General features: G+C 42.1%; 1 protein-coding gene across 2 annotated transcripts; it reads right to left on the reverse strand.

Moving 5' to 3' along the window:
- Positions 1-6,980: 6,980 nt before the first annotated feature.
- Positions 6,981-18,388, reverse strand: LOC123443191. Of its 2 annotated transcripts, XM_045119489.1 has the most exons (7): positions 18,057-18,376; positions 15,062-15,248; positions 13,171-13,513; positions 10,481-10,636; positions 8,711-9,015; positions 8,067-8,619; positions 6,981-7,718 (listed from the first exon to the last, which is right to left on the reverse strand). In XM_045119489.1, the coding sequence occupies exons 3-7, from the start codon at positions 13,427-13,429 to the stop codon at positions 7,207-7,209; spliced, it is 1,785 nt and encodes a 594-aa protein (XP_044975424.1). In that variant the 5' UTR covers positions 13,430-13,513; positions 15,062-15,248; positions 18,057-18,376; the 3' UTR covers positions 6,981-7,206. The 2 variants fall into 2 exon arrangements, with proteins under 2 accessions (XP_044975424.1, XP_044975423.1); XM_045119488.1 differs by lacking the exon at positions 15,062-15,248 and having other exon boundaries at positions 18,057-18,388.
- Between the last annotated feature and the right edge of the window lie 366 nt (positions 18,389-18,754).

Raw genomic sequence — 18,754 nt, forward strand, 5'->3', positions numbered from 1 at the left:
ACAGAGAGTGATCCATGATTGAATCACTAGCAGCGGTCGAAATTTATCCTTAGTAACTAATGGACTAAGGAATTTTTCTCGATTATGGAGGTGGTTAAAGAGTTTGTCGTAAAGGGTTACGTCAATGCAAGCTTTGACACTAATCCGGATAACTATGAGTAGTGAAACGGATTCATATAGTAGAGTAGATATTTGGAGCATTTCCGAATAGCACGTAGTAGCAGCATCTATAAGATGACATAAAGATTTGTAGAGAACGCACGAATCTGAAAGTTTCAGAACCGTTGACTAAAACCTCTCTCACGAGCAAGACGTGATCAGACCCCATAACTATATGGGTGTTGGATTCGTTGGAATCACATGGTGATGTGAACTAGATTATTGACTCTAGTGCAAGTGGGAGACTGTTGGAAATATGCCCTAGAGGCAATAATAAATTAGTTATTATTATATTTCTTAGTTCATGATAATCGTTTATTATCCATGCTATAATTGTATTGATTGGAAACACAATACTTGTGTGGATACATAGACAAAACACTATCCCTAGTAAGCCTCTAGTTGACTAGCTCGTTGATCAAAGATGGTCAAGGTTTCCTGGCCATAGGCAAGTGTTGTCACTTGATAACGGGATCACATCATTAGGAGAATCATGTGATGGACTAGACCCAAACTAATAGACGTAGCATGTTGATCGTGTCATTTTGTTGCTACTGTTTTCTGCGTGTCAAGTATTTGTTCCTATGACCATGAGATCATATAACTCACGAACACCGGAGGGATGCTTTGTGTGTATCAAACGTCGCAAGGTAACTGGGTGACTATAAAGATGCTCTACAGGTATCTCCGAAGGTGTTCGTTGAGTTAGTATGGATCGAGACTGGGATTTGTCACTCCGTGTGACGGAGAGGTATCTCGGGGCCCACTCGGTAATACAACATCACACACAAGCCTTGCAAGCAATGTGACTTAGTGTAAGTTACGGGATCTTGTATTACGGAACGAGTAAAGAGACTTGCCGGTAAACGAGATTGAAATAGGTATGCGGATACTGACGATCGAATCTCGGGCAAGTAACATACCGAAGGACAAAGGGAATGACATACGGGATTATATGAATCCTTGGCACTGAGGTTCAAACGATAAGATCTTCGTAGAATATGTAGGATCCAATATGGGCATCCAGGTCCCGCTATTGGATATTGACCGAGGAGTCCCTCGGGTCATGTCTACATAGTTCTCGAACCCGCAGGGTCTGCACACTTAAGGTTCGACGTTGTTTTATGCGTATTTGAGTTATATGGTTGGTTACCGAATGTTGTTCGGAGTCCCGGATGAGATCATGGACGTCACGAGGGTTTCCGGAATCGTCCGGAAACGAAGATTGATATATAGGATGACCTCATTTGGTTACCGGAAGGTTTTCGTGCATTACCGGAAAAGTTTCGGGCTCATCGGTAGTGTACCGGGAGTGCCGGGAGGGGTGCCGGGGACCATCGGGAGGGGTGTCACGCCCCAAGGGGTCTCATGGGCTATGGGAAGAGATAAACCAGCCCCTAGTGGGCTGGAATAAGTTCCCACTAAGGCCCATAAGGTTTGAGAAGGAAAAAACACAAGGTGGAAAGAGTTTCCAAGTGGGAAGGTGGAATCCTACTCCAAGTAGGATTGGAGTAGGACTCCTCCACCTCCAATTTCGGCCAAACCTTTAGGTTTTGAGGCTGCCTCCTCCCCTCCCTCCCACCTATATATACGGAGGTTTTAGGGCTGATTTGAGACGACTTTCTCACGGCTGCCCGACCACATACCTCCATAGTTTTTCCTCTAGATCGCGTTTCTGCGGAGCTCGGGCGGAGCCCTGCTGAGACAAGATCATCACCAACCTCCGGAGCGCCGTCACGCTGCCGGAGAACTCTTCTACCTCTCCGTCTCTCTTGCTGGATCAAGAAGGCTGAGATCATCGTCGAGTTGTACGTGTGCTGAACGCGGAGGTGCCGTCCGTTCGGTACTAGATCGTGGGACTGATCGCGGGATTGTTCGCGGGGCGGATCGAGGGACGTGAGGACGTTCCACTACATCAACCGCGATCTCTAATCGCTTCTGTTGTACGATCTACAAGGGTACGTAGATCACTCATCCCCTCTCGTAGATGGACATCACCATGATAGGTCTTCGTGCGCGTAGGAATTTTTTTGTTTCCCTTGCGACGTTCCCCAACAAAATGATTTGGGTGCGGAATGGATTGATCACCATGACGACTTACTCTTATCATTTATCTTGCTATTCGGAATGGTAAATCTGAGAGACTTACCCCTAGAGAGAGACGACGTTCTTTGAAGCTTTTGTTTGAGCCTTAGAATGGTATAATGAAAGCCCATGTACATGGCACTTGTTGTCACGCGTAGGAAATTTTACGGTGAGGATGAAGCCAAGACCCTTCTCTCTGCAGGATAACCACAAATGGTAGACCACCATGAGAATCATCGGTAGGTTATTTAGAATGGTCACGAGACTTGTCAATTAAGAAGACCCAGTGATGGAAGAATCTTATATCAACAGAAGAACCCTCGATTTTGATGGAAACATTATGAATATAATGGAAGAACTTCACCAAAGAAGTTACCATGAAGAATGTGACGAGCGAGATGCCAAGACCCCAGAGGATTGTTAAAAATTTGAGCGACCAGTAACTCTCATTTTAAGTGTGGTAGCATCCCACTTTGCCGGAAGTTGGATTTGTTAGAAGACCCCCAAACCCTAACCCTTTCTTTCTAGCCTCTTCGAATCTCGAGGACGAGATTCATTTTAAGTGTGGTAGTTTGTAACATCCCAAAATTATAAATTTTGGAATGTTAATATAATTATTAGAATGATTGTTTGTTTGCTGAGTGATTGAAACTTGTGTGAAATTTGAAACTTTTCGAAACTTTCGAATGAGAGGGAATAAAATGACTTTCCCCTTCTCCGGTGAATTCAAATTCATTTTTTTTAAAACAAAGAGAGAAGATGACATGACTTCTTCAACTATAAAGAATTTGAACAGAGGTGTTTGCATTTGAATTTCCTTGCATTTCCATTCGTTTTCTTCGTGCAAGAAATGCCGGGAAATTCTTTTCGTCTTTTGTTTTGCATTTCCATCGCGCGAGAAATGCCCGGAGAAAACTCTCTTGCACGCAAGAGAGAGAGAGCGGAGGAAAATGACCCTCCAAAGTGCGGGCAAATTTTTGAAATGTTTGAGCCAAGAAAAACCCAAGGTTTATTTGCAAAAATATTTGCAAAGAGAAATAAGGCAATTTAGTGAATTTCTAAAAAATCATTTTTTTAAAGTTTTTATTTTGGCTTTAAAAAAATGTTATTTGGGTAGAGATTTATTTTCTGATTTTTTTGGTATATAATACCATATATAAATATTTTGATTACTTTCCTTTTTTCGGTTTTGATTTTCTGTCTCGGAAAAATTAGAAAAAGGAAGGTTTCTAACAGCCGCCCCCGAGCGTTTTTTTTTTTTTGCTGGGCCAAATCCCACTACCACGGATCCCAGACCCCTTAAGAGCCGGCCACCCTCCCCAATTTTCCCTCCCCCCTCTCACTTACCCGTGGCCCCCACCCGAGCCCCTCTCTCTCTCCCGCGGTCTCCTCCTACCTCCCCCTTCCTTTCTTCTCTGCCCGAGCCGAACCCCTCCCCAGCACGGGATTTCCTTCCCCACTGCCTCCCTCTCCTTTCCTTAGTACCCCTCCCACATGGCCTATATAAAGCCCTCCACCGCCGCGACCCCGTTCCCGTCCTAACCTAGCCGCCCCGCCCCCTCGCCACTGCCGCTCGCCGGAGCAGCAGCAGCAGCCCCACTGCCCACCTTCGGCCACCCCGCAGGAGCGCCCCGTCACCCCACCCCGTCGCCACCCTTGCACCCCCACCTTCGGCCCCCTCCACCGCCACCCCGTTCCCACCCCCGCCGCCGCCTCCCCTCTCCCCTCGCAGCCTCGCCACTTCTGCCGCCGGTGCAAGGCTGCACCTTCGGCCTCGCCCTGGAGGAGCGCCCCCCCAGCGCCCCTACGCTCCACCGCCGCCTCCCTCTCGGAGGAGGACCCGCCGCCGCCTCCCCCGAAGTCCCCCAGCGCCCCGGAGCTTCTCCTTCCTCGCCGGCCAGCCACCCCTCGCCGGAGCTGCTGCCACCAGCAAGGTAGCTCCCTCCTCTCTCTGTATTTCATGTCTTTTCTTTTCTTAGCCCTTAGATATTAACTATAGGGCTGAGATTAGATCCTAACGTACCCCTTCGGTCTAACTCAGAAAACCAACGGTTTTTATTCCCACTTAAGAATTAGCCAGTAGCTTTTTCTAGCCATAGGACGTCTGCTCCAAACCAAGAAACAAACAAGCCCGCAGCCAACAGCAACCTGCCACGTGTACCCCTTTTTTTTAGTACTAGATAGCTGCAGTTTTTCTGTCAAAATAGCAAAAACAGCAAATTTCAATCTTGTTTTGGCCACAACTCTTTATCCCGAAGTCCAATGACATTGATTCTTTTTCCAGTAGCTCACAAATTTCCTGTAGTTTTTAAAAACATATAATTTGTCTATGTTTGAAATTTTCAAATATAAGTTAGATCAGATTTAGTTTAAACCTTGTTTTGCCTATTCCAGGAGTTTAAAAATAGATTTTAATTTGATTCCTTTTGGTACTGATCACTAGTGATCCTATTCATCAGTGGTAAAAATGTCAGATTTGTTTGAGTATTTTAGCTCATTATTTCATGTGAAATAATTTCTGTTTCACCGCTTTTAGGATTTCGGCTAATTCCTTTTCTACTTTTGTTTTAAAATACTTTCTTTATTATTTCAGAAACATTATTATGTTTTGTTTCTATTAGATAAACAGTAGTTTTGCAACAAGTTTTTATTTTATTTTTATTTGTTATCATGAAATCAATTCTAGTTCCGTAGTAACTTGCAATTGTTTTCACCGTTGTTTCAAATCCCGTTTGGGAATACTTTCAAATAGTTTTGTGAAAAATACTTTATTTTATCTTAGTTAAATTTTTATCTTAGTTTCTTGTTATTATTTTCTGTTAGACAAAAACTATTTAGTGTTTGATGTAGTAGAAGACTCCCTAATCTTATTTGAAGTTTCTTTCGGATTTCCTATCCGCTCTCTCTTTTGTTTTGATTGTTAGAATGATTGCTGGTATGAGTGCTTATGTAAATGATATGTTTGTTATATAGATTTCATCGGAGAGTGACGAGTAGTCTATCAAGTTATTTTCTCCAGAAATTCTTCTTCGTCAACATCACAGGCAAGTCACTTTGATCATACTATCACCTATGTTTTATGCATTGTAGTTCTACCATCCTATGCCCAATTGCATGCTGCTTAGGTACTTGGAAATTTTAGTATAGATTGTAGTATCATGTGGTAGGCACACAACAACCCCGATACTTGGCCCCGGGACGACAATTTCTTAATGCTATGCTTGAGTAGACGGGTTATCGGTTGAGTGTATATCACGAGTGATGTGAGGTTGATATAATAATCAAGACCGGTTAAGACAAGATTTTCAAGACCTCAGACGCAATGCAACTCTGGGTGAAGGACGGTTGATCGGCTCCCTGGAGAACCCAATGGATGCCCGGGATGCTGGAGAGGCCATGTCATCCTGCGGAAAGCTTCACCCAGGCTCAAAGAGACGGACGGATATTTTCAAGACCCAAGGCTTACCTGCACAGCCACAAGTCATTATGGGCTCTGGCTTGGTTGGACAACGCGGCGACTCTGGACAGGCGGTGCTAGCAGATGTAGAAGAACGGTAGGAATGGATGGGCACCGACAGGGATTCAGAGGGACCCCTTGAAAGACCATGTTTTGATCATCCGGTCTTCAAACACCCTGAAGTGCGAGGACATACACGGAGGCGATCAAATCTTGTGGGGAACGTGTGCAAAACTCTGCAGAATACTCAAACCTAATCGATTAACCGTGTCCACGGTCATGGACAACTTGAGCCAAAGGAACTGAGGTTATTTGGAATTCTCAACACCATTAAATATATTTGATGAGGTTAATTATTGACGACTCGGGTACGAGAATTGGTTGGCGGAACCATCTCGTTAACAACCAACTATGTAGTAATATTTTTGCTTTTAGCCCTCTCTTGATGTAGGAGAAAACTGGCTTTTCGCTAAAAACTTATAGCCCCACCTGCCATATATGCATATAGTATAGATGATTACTTTTCACCCCTCTCTTATGTGACTTGCCGGCATATTCAATATGCTGACCTACACGGCTGCAACATCTTATGTTGCAGATATTTTCTTCGACGAGTAAGAGTACGATCCAGGGTTACGGTCTACACTCAACTTGCCGTTGGTGTTTACGACTCCACTCCCTTGACCGCTTCCGCTGAGATAATTAAGGTATATATCAGTTTTACGCTATTTTACATGTGATTGCACTTTGATATATACATTGATGTATTGTGGGTGCCAGCATACTGATCCAGGGATGGCACAGAAACACAAAGGCTTGACTCGTTTTGAGTCGGGTCGCTACATTATAGCTAAAAAGATAATTGATTTGTAAGTAATTGACCATGTATGACTTTTTCTAGAAAGGAACATGTTGAGTGTCAGAAATTCGACGGAACAAAAACGAAAATGTTGACCCTCATTTGTATTCCCAGCTTCATAAGTGCCAATGGGTTGACCGACTTTGTCAGTATCTATTTGCAGCGAGGGGTCACGACACCAGTTCTGGTGAGCCAGCCCGTACAAATGCATAGGGGTGGTAAGAATCTTGCGCACAGACCACATGGTGGATACACGGAATAGATAGCAGGATCACATGCGCAAATCACCACTCCCGCTGACATAACTGAATCTAAATTACACCCTCCGTCCCATAATATGTGTTTTTTACTCTAGTGTACTGCACTAAAACCATCTTATATTATGGAACGGAGGGAGTACCAACAAACAACAGAAGATACTAAGACAGTGAGACACATGCGATAAGATGGCAAATAAAAAGAAGACAAGCTACACTTGTTACACCAATTCCACCAACAAATGCCCAATAAATACATCCGCCACCTAAATGAACGCATCTCCCAATGTTATGTTGTTACCTCTTATGAAACAGTTGCCTGGTTTACGCAATGCCATCCCCAGACAAATATATCGCCTCTATGATTTTCAACATGAATAATGTACAATTCACAGTCTCCTGTTCCTCTCCTTATTCCAGTCTCCTGATCCTAGAGACGAGGCCAACGTTGCTTTCCTCAGTTTCTGCTGGCTTTCGTATTCCTTCTCAAGCCGGGCCTGAGACGATACATGAATCGGATGCCTCGCGGCATTGCCGTGGTTTTGTCTCATATCAAGCATAAGGCCCTTCTCGGGGGGTCTGACAGGAGATGCGGCATCTTCAACAGGAACAGGCCACCTAATAGGCCCTTTCCCTGGGTTGCTCATGCACGCAGAATCGTTCTTCCTATCTGCCGCTTTCTTGCTAGAATGGTTTCCGCTGCGACCTGGGTCACTATTCCGTGAGCCCGATGAGCTCTCAGCTGTACCGAATGGTGATGACGGCTTGCGGGCTTTCACCTTATCAGGAGGTGACTTCGGCAAATTTATTGTCCCGTTGCTATATACTTGGGGACTCCACCCTTCCGTGCTTCTTCTCATATCACATAGGGTCTCAGCTGCGCACAAAATCTTCCGTGATGCTGATCATGGAGCTCATATCAGCAAATCAGCAAATTATAAGAATTCAAAATGGATAATACAAAATATGCAACCCAAATGAAATAGTAATCAATGTTCACTAAAAACCTGCAGATAGCTAGATCTAGTGACACAGAATGCAAAGGGGCTTTATACTACATACATGTCATTCATTGCATTATCTTAGGTTGTAGCATGTGCTGCATATAAATAATATTAACCAAAAAGTGATATAGCATGAAAAATAGTTTGCATAATCACTAAAATATTTTTTGGTCAACAAAGCTTTTTTTATGTCCGTAATACAACAATTAAAACAACTTTGAGTTCCCTAATAAACTGTGACATACCTTGTCGTGCTTTTAGAAGAGAACGTTCACTGTCATTCCTCTGGAAGCTATCTGAGGAGCCCACATGGTCTAGTGGATGCAGTTGCTGCAGACCATGCTCGCTTCCAGTTTTTCTCGAGTAAATAGTTTGTCCAAGGGATCCAGAAGTTGATTCCGTGCAGCATAAATTAGATTGTCTGCTACATGAATCAATGAGAGACGACTTTACCATATCCATTTCCTGAAGAAGATCATCAACTGGATGGGGAGGTAAATCTTTGTAATCCTGAGCAGTTGGATATGATCCAACTCTCAACCACTGCCAATGGGAGTTACTCCTACTTGACCCATGTTTACCAGAGTCAACGCTCGGTCGGTAAACCCCAGCTTGTGAGTGTGACCAAGTAAATGGTGGCAAACTAGCTCCATGAATTGTCATGGAAGACCCTGTAGCTGAGCTCTCGCTTCCAGCTGATAAAAGAGAATCGAGATCATGTCCTTGAGGAAGTGTTAAACGGCTTAGGATATCCTTTGGGCAATGAAGTACATTGCAGACCTCTGTTTGTAAAGGATCCTGGGTGGCAGTAGCATTACAATAAGAATAAATGGTATTGTGAGGTGCTTCAAGACATGTCAATGATTTAAACACAATTGATTCCACTTACCTTAATCAAAGAGGACGGTTTGTCACTACACTGATCTTTGATATCACAGCCCGAGGTGGTTGCTGAATGCAGTCTAGGACTAGGAGTCAAATTACCATCTTTTCCAAGACTACTGTCCATGTCAGATAGCATAAAAAAAGCTTTTCTGACAGAGACTAGGAGTTCATCTTTTGTGTGCAATACCTTCTTTCCTTTTTCTCTTCCTAAGCTGGAATATTTGTAAGTGCCATCGAGAAGTTCACTCAATGTCAGGTTCTCAATGTGATTCGTGATGTCACGGATATCAGATTTAAGGCCATGTGCCCCTGAATGAACAGATAAACACTGTAAGGTGACATGCAAGAATACGTGATCAACAATAAGAGGCCTAAAATTACAATACCATATTAATCATCCTAAAGGTTATTCATAAATATAAGTTGAAATTGAACAAGGAGGTCTCTTGTGGATGCATATGGCAATGGGGAAGCCATATTGCATGGTAATGCTCAATCTTGTACTTTTAAATAAAAGGACGTACACTGTATGTTATGCATATCAGATGAAATTGAGAAGACCTTATGATGCAAAAGTCACTGGTGGTCATGTGTGTTCTAATAAATCATGATGCAGAATCCTACATACTTAAGTAAGAAAATCATGTACCACTGAAGAATGAACAAAACAAAGGTCAGATGTGTCATTAGTGTTGTTTTCCATATCAGTATTACAATTAGAGAGATGCAAAGCAACAAAAAGGGGACTGTCACTAAAATGAAACTGGAAACAGAAAGGCAAGTTGGAACATATTTAATAAATAACTGTCACCAAATAGATAAATACGATACAAAAACAAAGAAAATCAAGAAAGGAAGAACGGAAATTAAAAACACCAATATGTAAAAGATTCTAGCATTCATCCAGTTAGTGTTTATATTTGTGTGAGTAAACACTAATTTGCATCGTGAATGAGTTGTGTACAGCCATAACAAAACCCGGCACTACATCTGTTCTAAAATTGATGATGCATTCTACAAAGCATACAGTCAAACTTCTTTATCTTTGTAAACTAACTATTTAAAAATTATTTAGGTTGGTTAAGTGGAAATAACGCCACAGGTTTGTCATGAAAAATCATTCCACGAGATAATTATGTATAATCTCATACTTAGATATTCATAATACCATGATGGCCAAAGATGCATTTAGGCAGCATTGCAAAGTCGAATATCATCTCTATTAAAGGGAAGATGAAACCAAAACAAAAGTTGGTGCTTAAAAGGAAAAGCAATTCCATGTCAATGAGATTTTATTTTATTTAGATCATATGATTAAAATGTGAGAAGACCAAGGATTGCCCTTTGCACGTTCAAAATGAAGTTTCTAAGTCAACAACAATGAAACAAAACAGAGATCTCAGAACTAAACAAGTAACAAAATTAAAAGGATCAATTTACTGAGAAAATGTGAACGTCATAGAATAATAACTATCTTATAAATCTACATCCACGATCTGGCATATCCTGTTTTTTATGCAGGGGCAGCTCATGAAAGGTCAAATGAACTAACAGATCTATATTTCTCGAGTATACCAAACATAGTCGGTGCATCATGTACAAGCCATATGCTGACAAATCAAGAGCCAACATGCATACAGAATGACCTAGTATGTCTAAATGTGGAACTTTGTAAATCAGAAAGTTTGCACTATGATAAGAAGGCACGAGAAGGATAATAACTAGTATAACACAATGATAAACAAAATCATAGTTGCAACCAATTAATACATACCAAGCATGCCATTTCCCATGAAAACGGAATCATGATTTCCTAAACCAGACTTTAATGTGAAACAATCATATTTAGATCTGACACCAGACCTAGCATTCTTCTTGTCAATTCTCTTCGCATCAGAAATGCGCTTCTGCTTTAGCAACCCAGATTTTTCTGTATAACATTAAGGTAAGGGCAAAAGCAATTGCTGTTAGAATATCAAACTAGATAGAAGCATTGACACTAACTAGAGCAAACAAATGACTGCACACACAAGTTAGAGCTATATCAGATGTTGTATGAAAGCAGAGAATGGCACGTTGTACAGCAACTTGTTATCCATAATGAATCATCAAACGGAGCAAAACCATTAATCACATGTATATGTACACGGCAACGCTAAAGCAAACATGAGCGTAAAACGTTAATCCTGCGCTCCAGCCAGGTCGCGAGTGCTGTTCAGCTGAAAATCAACTTTCTGTTCCCGTACTCCAGAAATGGTAACAGAATTAAAAGTGTTACCACTGCACGCACTGATCACTCGCCTACCTAGTAAAACAGCAGCAAAAATCTAACATAATTAAAATGGTTATGCTGGACGCACCGGTCCCTGCCCCACCAAATCAGGCCACCCTTTGGAGAACATAGTAATAAACTATTGTAAGAGAACTAAAGGGTTACCGATCCGTGGACTAGTTTTTTACAGTGGGCCTGTGGACTAATTGGATTAATTAGACATAGGCTTAACTAGATAACCAACAGGGGGCGCGCGCTCGTAGTACCGCTCCTCCACAATCACCGTCCTACGGCTACCCCTCCTCTCAATCTCGATCATCATAACTTCTAAATTCAAAATACGGCCATGGCTCCGTGCTTCAAATCTAAGTGTTTTTAACTGGATGCACCAATGCTAGATCAGATTTGGTGCATCCAGTTAAAAACACTCTTAGATTTGGCGCACACGTGCCCAGTTACGGAGGTGCAGTGTTGCCTGCTTGCTTAAGCTTTCTCTCTGCAGTGCTACAAGTGCATTGGTTGTTGTATACTACTCCCTCCGTCCCATAATATAAGTGTTTTTAACAATACACTGGTGTTAAAAACACTCTTATATTATGGGAAGGAGGAAGTATATGCTAATCCAATACAACTGCAATTATTTTTTGGTTCCATGGCAGATTAAAAGGTATTATCTCCTTATAATAACCACCGCTGACAATATTTATCATGGGGAAAGACTAAACCAAGAAAATCCCGCATTCGTACTAACAAATTTCAAATTATGAGAGGCAATTCGCTGCTCGGAGATAAAATTGAAAATCAGACAGGGTGAGCTCTTGTGCCAACTCGCCCTAATACACACAACTAGTCATTCCAGAAGAAGACACAACATTAACACGTTAAATACTGAAATATGCACCAAACAACAGCTTTTTGGACCACGAGAACATAACAGTCAAATTTCTGAATTAATAATAGGATAAACAAGCCACTTACTGGTCCACGCCTATATTTATTTGATGTGGAGTAAACTTAAGAAACTGAATTTCTGGGAGTTGTTTTAGTACTTGCAGTACAAATTGCAAATTTTTCCACGAGGCAAAAACTGGCGTAATTGCTGCATTCCAGTACAGGGCCAAGTAAAATATGCTCTACTAGAGCAGATGAAACTTTTACATGTTTAGTTTATGTGGATCAAAAACCTGCAAGTACTTAAACAACTCCCAAAAATTAGCAGAAGATCAAAAACATCCATTACAGCACAACTGTCATTCCAGAAGTCATTTGTGTAACACATTTCTTTTTATTCCAGCACAAATATTTGTGTAACATTTTTTTTTTGCTCAGCAAGAAACTGAAATATAAAGGTCGGCTTTCAGGTTTATATATACCTGCTAATATGACGTGAATAGGAAGGCCACTAAAATACTACTTTGAGGTCAGCCGGTCGTTATGGGGCGATCCCTGACTTTGTGGCCAGCCGGTCGTTATGGGGTGATCCCTGACTTTGCGGTCAGCCGGTTGTTAGGGCGAGGGTCCTATTCCCTCTCCTCTGTACCTTTCCTTCAACAACAACAATAAAGCCTTTCAGTCTCAAACAAGTTGTGGTAGGCTAGAGTTGTAACCCAAAAGATCTCGAAACCAAGTTCCACACTCCTCTGCCCATGGCTAGTTCTTTGGTGATATTCCAGTCCTTCAGATCTCTCTTTATGAACTCCTCCAATGTCAAGTTTGGTCTACTCCGACCTCTCTTGACATTATCAAGCTTTAACCGTCCGCTATGCGTTGCCGCTTCTGGAGGCCTGTGTTATATATGCCCAAACGATGTTGGACAAGCTTCTCTTCGATCGGCACTACCCCAACTATATCACGTCTATCATCTTAACGAAACAATACACAGTTCTCCTCTGTACCTTACCTTCAACTTAGTGAAATGATATGCAGCTCTCCTGCGTGTTCTAAGAAAACTACTTTGCAGTCATGTACAGAGGCCCCAGGAACATAAAAAATTGTAATAGAGAAATAAGTGCAATGGAAGCATGGTATCGATTCAAATGATGGTAACAAACATTTGCCAAAAGATAAGAAATGAAGCTCTGACTGGAAAGGTCCATAATGAATCCATTAATATATGCAGAGTCATTTGGTGAGTAGTTCTGTTATGTAAAATTAGACACCCATAAATGAAGAAATGAGACTTCATAACTTACCAGATGCTGTGCATCGTACCAGTTCAGGCACAATCTTATGTGGCAGTGATTCATGGCCCTTAGCTTCAGCACCTCTAGTGGTTTGAGTTGGCTCTAGCTTTGGCCTTTTTGAACAAGGTGGTCCATCCAACAACTTTATGGTCTTTTTGGTCAGTATCTTGCTGTCTTGCTTATGCAAGGATGGAACAGTACCAGTTCCAGTGTAATCCCGCTTGCCATTGTTCTCAGACTTAATGCCAACAGGAAGAGATCTCTGCATAGAAACCTCCAAAGAAGTCCTTCTATTTTTTTATAAGATGAACTGATTTCTGTGTTCTGGTGGTGCTGCTTCACATCTGCTGATCTGCCCATACACAACTTCGATGGATTAGTAAATTAGTCATCAAAAGTGACACACATTAAAGACAACACCTTTTGGCAGATGAAACACATGGCAAAAATAATTTGCATGCGATAGCAGAAACAACTGGGAGAAAACAAATTCAATGACACTAAAAAGGAAGGGTATCAATAAATACTAAGGTTACAAGAACACCATTTATTTCGCTGTGAAGGGAAACTGCAATACAACATTCAGGACCCAAAGAGACTAGGAGAGTCACACATCTATGGAAACTAACATGTATTCCTCCGTCCGAAAATACTTGTCTTAGAGATGAATGTATCTAGACTTATTTTAGTTATAGATACATCCATTATATTCATTTTTGGGACAAGTATTTCCGGACGGAGGGAGTATATATTTTGCAAGCTCTGGTTTCATGGACACATGGGCACATGCTGATGGTTCTTTTGCATCTAGTATCTTAAAGCCCTTCCAACGAGATTCGGCATATTTGTCTCACGAGTATAAGCACTGAGCAAGTGAGAGCATCTTATCATCACTAATACAAAGCTTCACATAAATAAAAATACACACAATTAAAACGAGGGTAGATCGGCAGGACTGTTACAACTGCCATTGGGCAGAAGCATGAAAGTTCAAATCAGAGAAGGGGGAAACAAAATCAGAAGGTTAAAACAAAAGTAAACACCAGATTTTAGTTCATGTATCACTTTCTTCAACCAACTGATCAACATTAACAAGAAATAAAGCAGCCTAATTTCCATATCCCATAAGCACAGACCAAGTAGTTTAGAAGTATATGTGTGTGTGTATATATATATATAAGGAAAATAGTAGTGTCAAGTTTCAATCATGAGACCTGAAACGGTCTACAGGGTAAAAAGGAACAAAAAATAATTGCCAGAGACGAGGCAAAAACAGGTGCAATTGCTGCATTCCAGTACAAGGCCCAAGTAAAATATGCTCTACTCGAGCAGATAAAACTTTTGCATGTTCAGATTATGTGGATCGCAAACCTGTAAGTACTTAACAACTCCCAAAAATTAGCAGAAGAACAAAAATATCCATTACAGCACAAGCAAATAAGCACAGTTGCATTTAACAGAACTCGACTTTCAAGAAGAGGTTAGGCCGACAAGGGCGCCTCCCTCTGTCAATATTCAATAAGCATCTACAGGCGCTTAGTTGCCCCCTCGTTCACTGTAGCGATGATAGGCATTGTAGCTACTGGCAGGCTGCTGTAGCTAGTGTATTTCAAAGGGTTGGCCCAGGGTGTTGCCTGGCCCTGGCTATGCAACAATCAGAAACCCCTGCGTGGAGCTCAATCAAACAAGGTGGACCACCTCCACGTGCAATAAAGTCATCACAGTCCCAAAGGTCAGCTTCTACTCGCTTTTGGGACATCGAGCACCCAAAGTGGCGTCGACGTTCTTCTTGCTCCACAAGCACCCATGCCACATGAACATCAACACCTCCGATGCCTCTGTTTTTGCTTTTTGTGAGCAACAAGTTGCCATCACGAAGGGGGGGAAAGCAGTTGCTTACACGGGTGATTCTGCCACAACTTGGGCAGAGCATTACGGCACCCTTCAGAGTTTCAAACTCCCATGTTTCTCCACACCACCTCTTGTGCACGGTGTCCTAGGCAACCTGTCCATGCTCCCTTGCATGACCTATCTTGAGCCTCATGGAACAGAGGGGCCTACAGTGAGGTTAGCACATGGCATGCAACCTTGACCAAGCATAAGACAATGCCCGAGTTACTGATGGTGCAAAAAGCATCGTCACTGTCAAGTGATGAAATATCTCTTTAAAAAACATAGTAATATACATATCACATATCTCTTTATGCAACAGTATTGTACAAATAAAACCAAATAGAGAGTAACATAACAACTAGTTCTGTATATGTATTATTTGTCAGGGGCCTTCACATAAATACGAAACTTCCCAAATGGCAAGGGAAGCTTATCTTTGACAAAGTGGTACTCTCAAATAAACAGATCATATCCTCGTTCTAATGCCACAGTCAATCATGAGGTGTGACTTCAATCCCCTCATCATTGAATTCCAAATATCATTTCCATAGAACAATAGAATTTGCTGGTGTCAAGTGCCTGTACTAAGACCTCTACCAATGCATGGGTGCTTAGATGAGGTGCTAAGTGCATTAAAGGGCTTAGCAACTAAACTCCCCAACGCATGGGTGCTTAGTTTTTGGTTGCTAAGCTCCCTTCATTTAATTTAAGTATAGACTCAGATTTGTGTTTCCACCTAGGTACATGCGCTTAGCATCATTTCTCCCTGAGGAAACCATACTACTCTCTCTCTCTCTCTTCTTAATTAACATGCCACATCAGATTTTTTGCTTAGTTGGCAACCTTAGCACCAGTACAAGGTGGAGCACTGGAGGAGCATAAGTTCTGACGGCATCTACAAAGCCAACAGACCTCGCAGCACAAGGTGTCACCATTTTTCAAGTCAACCCTCTGATATCCAATTTTGAAGGACTAAAAAGCAGTGATGTGATAAAACAAAAACAAAAAAAGGCTTCCTTTAAAGCTAAATTGTTGCCAACAGTCCAAGACGAGAATACCAAAGAATACAATCATCAAGAAATAGCAGTAAGCCTATCGGCTATCACAACATGAAGCAGTTGATGCTATCACCAAATAAAGCAGTTGATCCTACCTCCCCTTTCCCTTTCCTTCCCCACCCACACCTATCTCCTCCCCAAGCCCTCGATGTCCCCCTCCACTACCCACCGCGCCACCGCCTCTTCACCCTGTGCGCGCCAACCCCCCCCCCCCCTCTGGCGAATGTGTGCCGCAGGCGCCTGCCACACTCCGATTCGGCACTGGTGTGGCCAGAATCGGCGTCAATTTGGGGTAGTTTTTGCGGCGAGTTGTTTGTTTCTAGAGGTGTTTAAAGGGGGCATTTCAGGGCGATGGATGGATGATGTGGAGATTCTACTGCCAGCAAAAGTGGATTTGGAAAGATTCTGATTTCGCCGGCTACTGAGGTGGTGGACAGAGGAGGTGGTCATGGTGGTGGAGGGGGAGGTCTTAAGGCGCTGTCCAAATGCGGATCGCTGGAACGGCGGTAATAATCTCTTCATTTTGCCGTTTTTGTCTGGCTCATGCAGTGTGCTTGTTGGATTTTGTTAATATGATAGAAAATTTAGTAATTTTTGAGTTACTAGAACTGGAGTTTTGGGAATCATTTTGTGTTCTCATTGTTCTGTTTTTGGCACATTTTTGTGTGAATTTTCGTTGCTGTTGTGATATTGGAGTGGTGTTGTTGTAGTGGTTTGTTGGGTTAGTAGGTAATAATTTTGATCTTTCTTAGCCTTCTAGAGCAGATAATGATTAGCACTCATGATTTTTGTTGATAGAATGATTGACTTGCTATGGAATACTTTTGCTATACCTTTCTTTTGGTTCAGATGATCTTAATTGGCTTAAGTGTGAGAGAAGAACCTTATGCTTGAGATTTTTTTGTTTCATTGGATTGGCTAGATCCTAATTGGCTTGAGTGTGAGCTTTCTTCTCGAAGAACCTTATGCTTGAGATTTTTTGTTTCATTGGATTTGCTAGATTTTAATTGGCTTGAGTGTGTGCTAGTATTAAAAATTGATATGCCTCAAAGATCACAGCAAATCACCAACTTTTGCGTCTATAATTTTTTGATATAAAAAAATGTAGCGTTATTTATTCTTTAGATTGTGAATTGCAGCAGCGCTTATATTTTATGTGTCATGGAGTAATAGTTTTTTTACCTCTGGTATCGTACTTCTCATTATAGGTTGATTGATTTAGTTTTCATGGACTTCTTTGTTAGGCAGTGAACTGAATCAACTGTTCTGGTGATAGCATCAACTGCTTTATGTCATTATCTACAAAAATTTGTTGCAACAACCCTATTCTGAAGGTTATGCCCAATAATACACAAAAAAAACATCATTTGTTGCTCCTCGCTGACATGTGGACTGTTATCTAGCAACTTGTGATCCCTCAATATGTCACGCAACCGAAAGAACACACTTCTTTCGAACCTTAACATGTTTTTACACATCACATCGCATTGCCATATTTTTCGGTTTAGATAATCAAATCTGATCCACGATCTTTTTCCTTCATCGGGCCATAGGTAATACATGGTCTTCTCTTCCTTATTATAGCCTGGACAATGACTGCCATTGCAGCAAGTGCAACAAAAACAGTGTCTCCTCTAATAATCATTTTTCTTTTGTTTATCTTCCTGACCATCTACAATTCATGCATGCTATCAAAAATATTTCTACCAATGACTTGTGACAGCAGAATATATTGGAAAGAAGCAGTTTGAGTATAAAATAGGAAAATAGCCCACTAGTTCGAACAGCATAGAGCAAGGAACTCGAATCAAACAAAAGCCATGAGTGTCATCTCAATATCCTCTCCATCTCCCTCTCGGCTGGGTATGGCAGATGAGACAAGTTCCAAGATCTAGAGAGGGACGAGCTGCAAGACACGAGGGGGGGAGGAGGGGACGTTCTTACCTTCAGGACCGCCGGCGGAGTAGCCCCTCGCTCGCCGCCCAGCTTCAAGACCGCCGCCGCGCAGCCGATTGATGAGGAGACGAGGGAGAGGAGCATCCGGCAGCGTGGATGGGAGGAGAGGAGCGGACGGCGGCAAAGATGAAGGAGGGGAGCGGCCGGCGGCGAGGATGGAGGAGGGGAGCGGCCGGCGGCGCGGATCCAGGGAAAGGAGCAGCCGCCACCGATAGGGTTTGTGCGAGAGAGGGGGACGCGAGAGGGTTCGTGCAAGAGGGAGGGGGGTGAGCGCCAGGCAGCGTTCCCCGTCGTTCACCGATTTGGAGGAAGAGAGAATAGCACTAGTCAAAACCGGGAGTGCCAAAATACCGCTAGTAGAAACTGAAAAGCCAAAATAGCACTACAATCTCGGTTTTGCGTGTCAGAATACTGCTCCCGAGGAATGTCAGATGTTTTCTGTTAGTCCAAAACTATGTGTTGTTCGTTTCAAATATATATATGTGTGATGTTTGTTTAAAAAAAAAACTATTCGATGTTTGTCAGATTTTTGTGAATTCATAAATTACCTCACGTTTGTAAACCTATCCCTGTTAGAGCATCTTATCATACCCTTAAAACCACAAATTATAAAACTTGGATAAGGATAGGGGGGAAAGCATTTTGAAGGTCAATTTTAGCTACGGCGGACAGATACGTTAAAAACA

Source organism: Hordeum vulgare, chromosome 3H, assembly GCF_904849725.1.
Source record: "Hordeum vulgare subsp. vulgare chromosome 3H, MorexV3_pseudomolecules_assembly, whole genome shotgun sequence".
Taxonomy (NCBI): domain Eukaryota; kingdom Viridiplantae; phylum Streptophyta; class Magnoliopsida; order Poales; family Poaceae; genus Hordeum; species Hordeum vulgare.

What these genes read in the sequence shown, in the direction of transcription:
- LOC123443191 (XM_045119488.1), bottom strand. Translation starts at nt 13,429, where the DNA reads ATGCAGAGATCTCTTCCTGTTGGCATTAAGTCTGAGAACAATGGCAAG. An exon ending in GGTACGATGCACAGCATCTG is followed by an intron (nt 10,637 to 13,170) that starts GTAAGTTATGAA and finishes AATGTTATACAG; the next exon opens with AAAAATCTGGGTTGCTAAAG. An exon ending in AACCGTCCTCTTTGATTAAG is followed by an intron (nt 8,620 to 8,710) that starts GTAAGTGGAATC and finishes ACTGCCACCCAG; the next exon opens with GATCCTTTACAAACAGAGGT.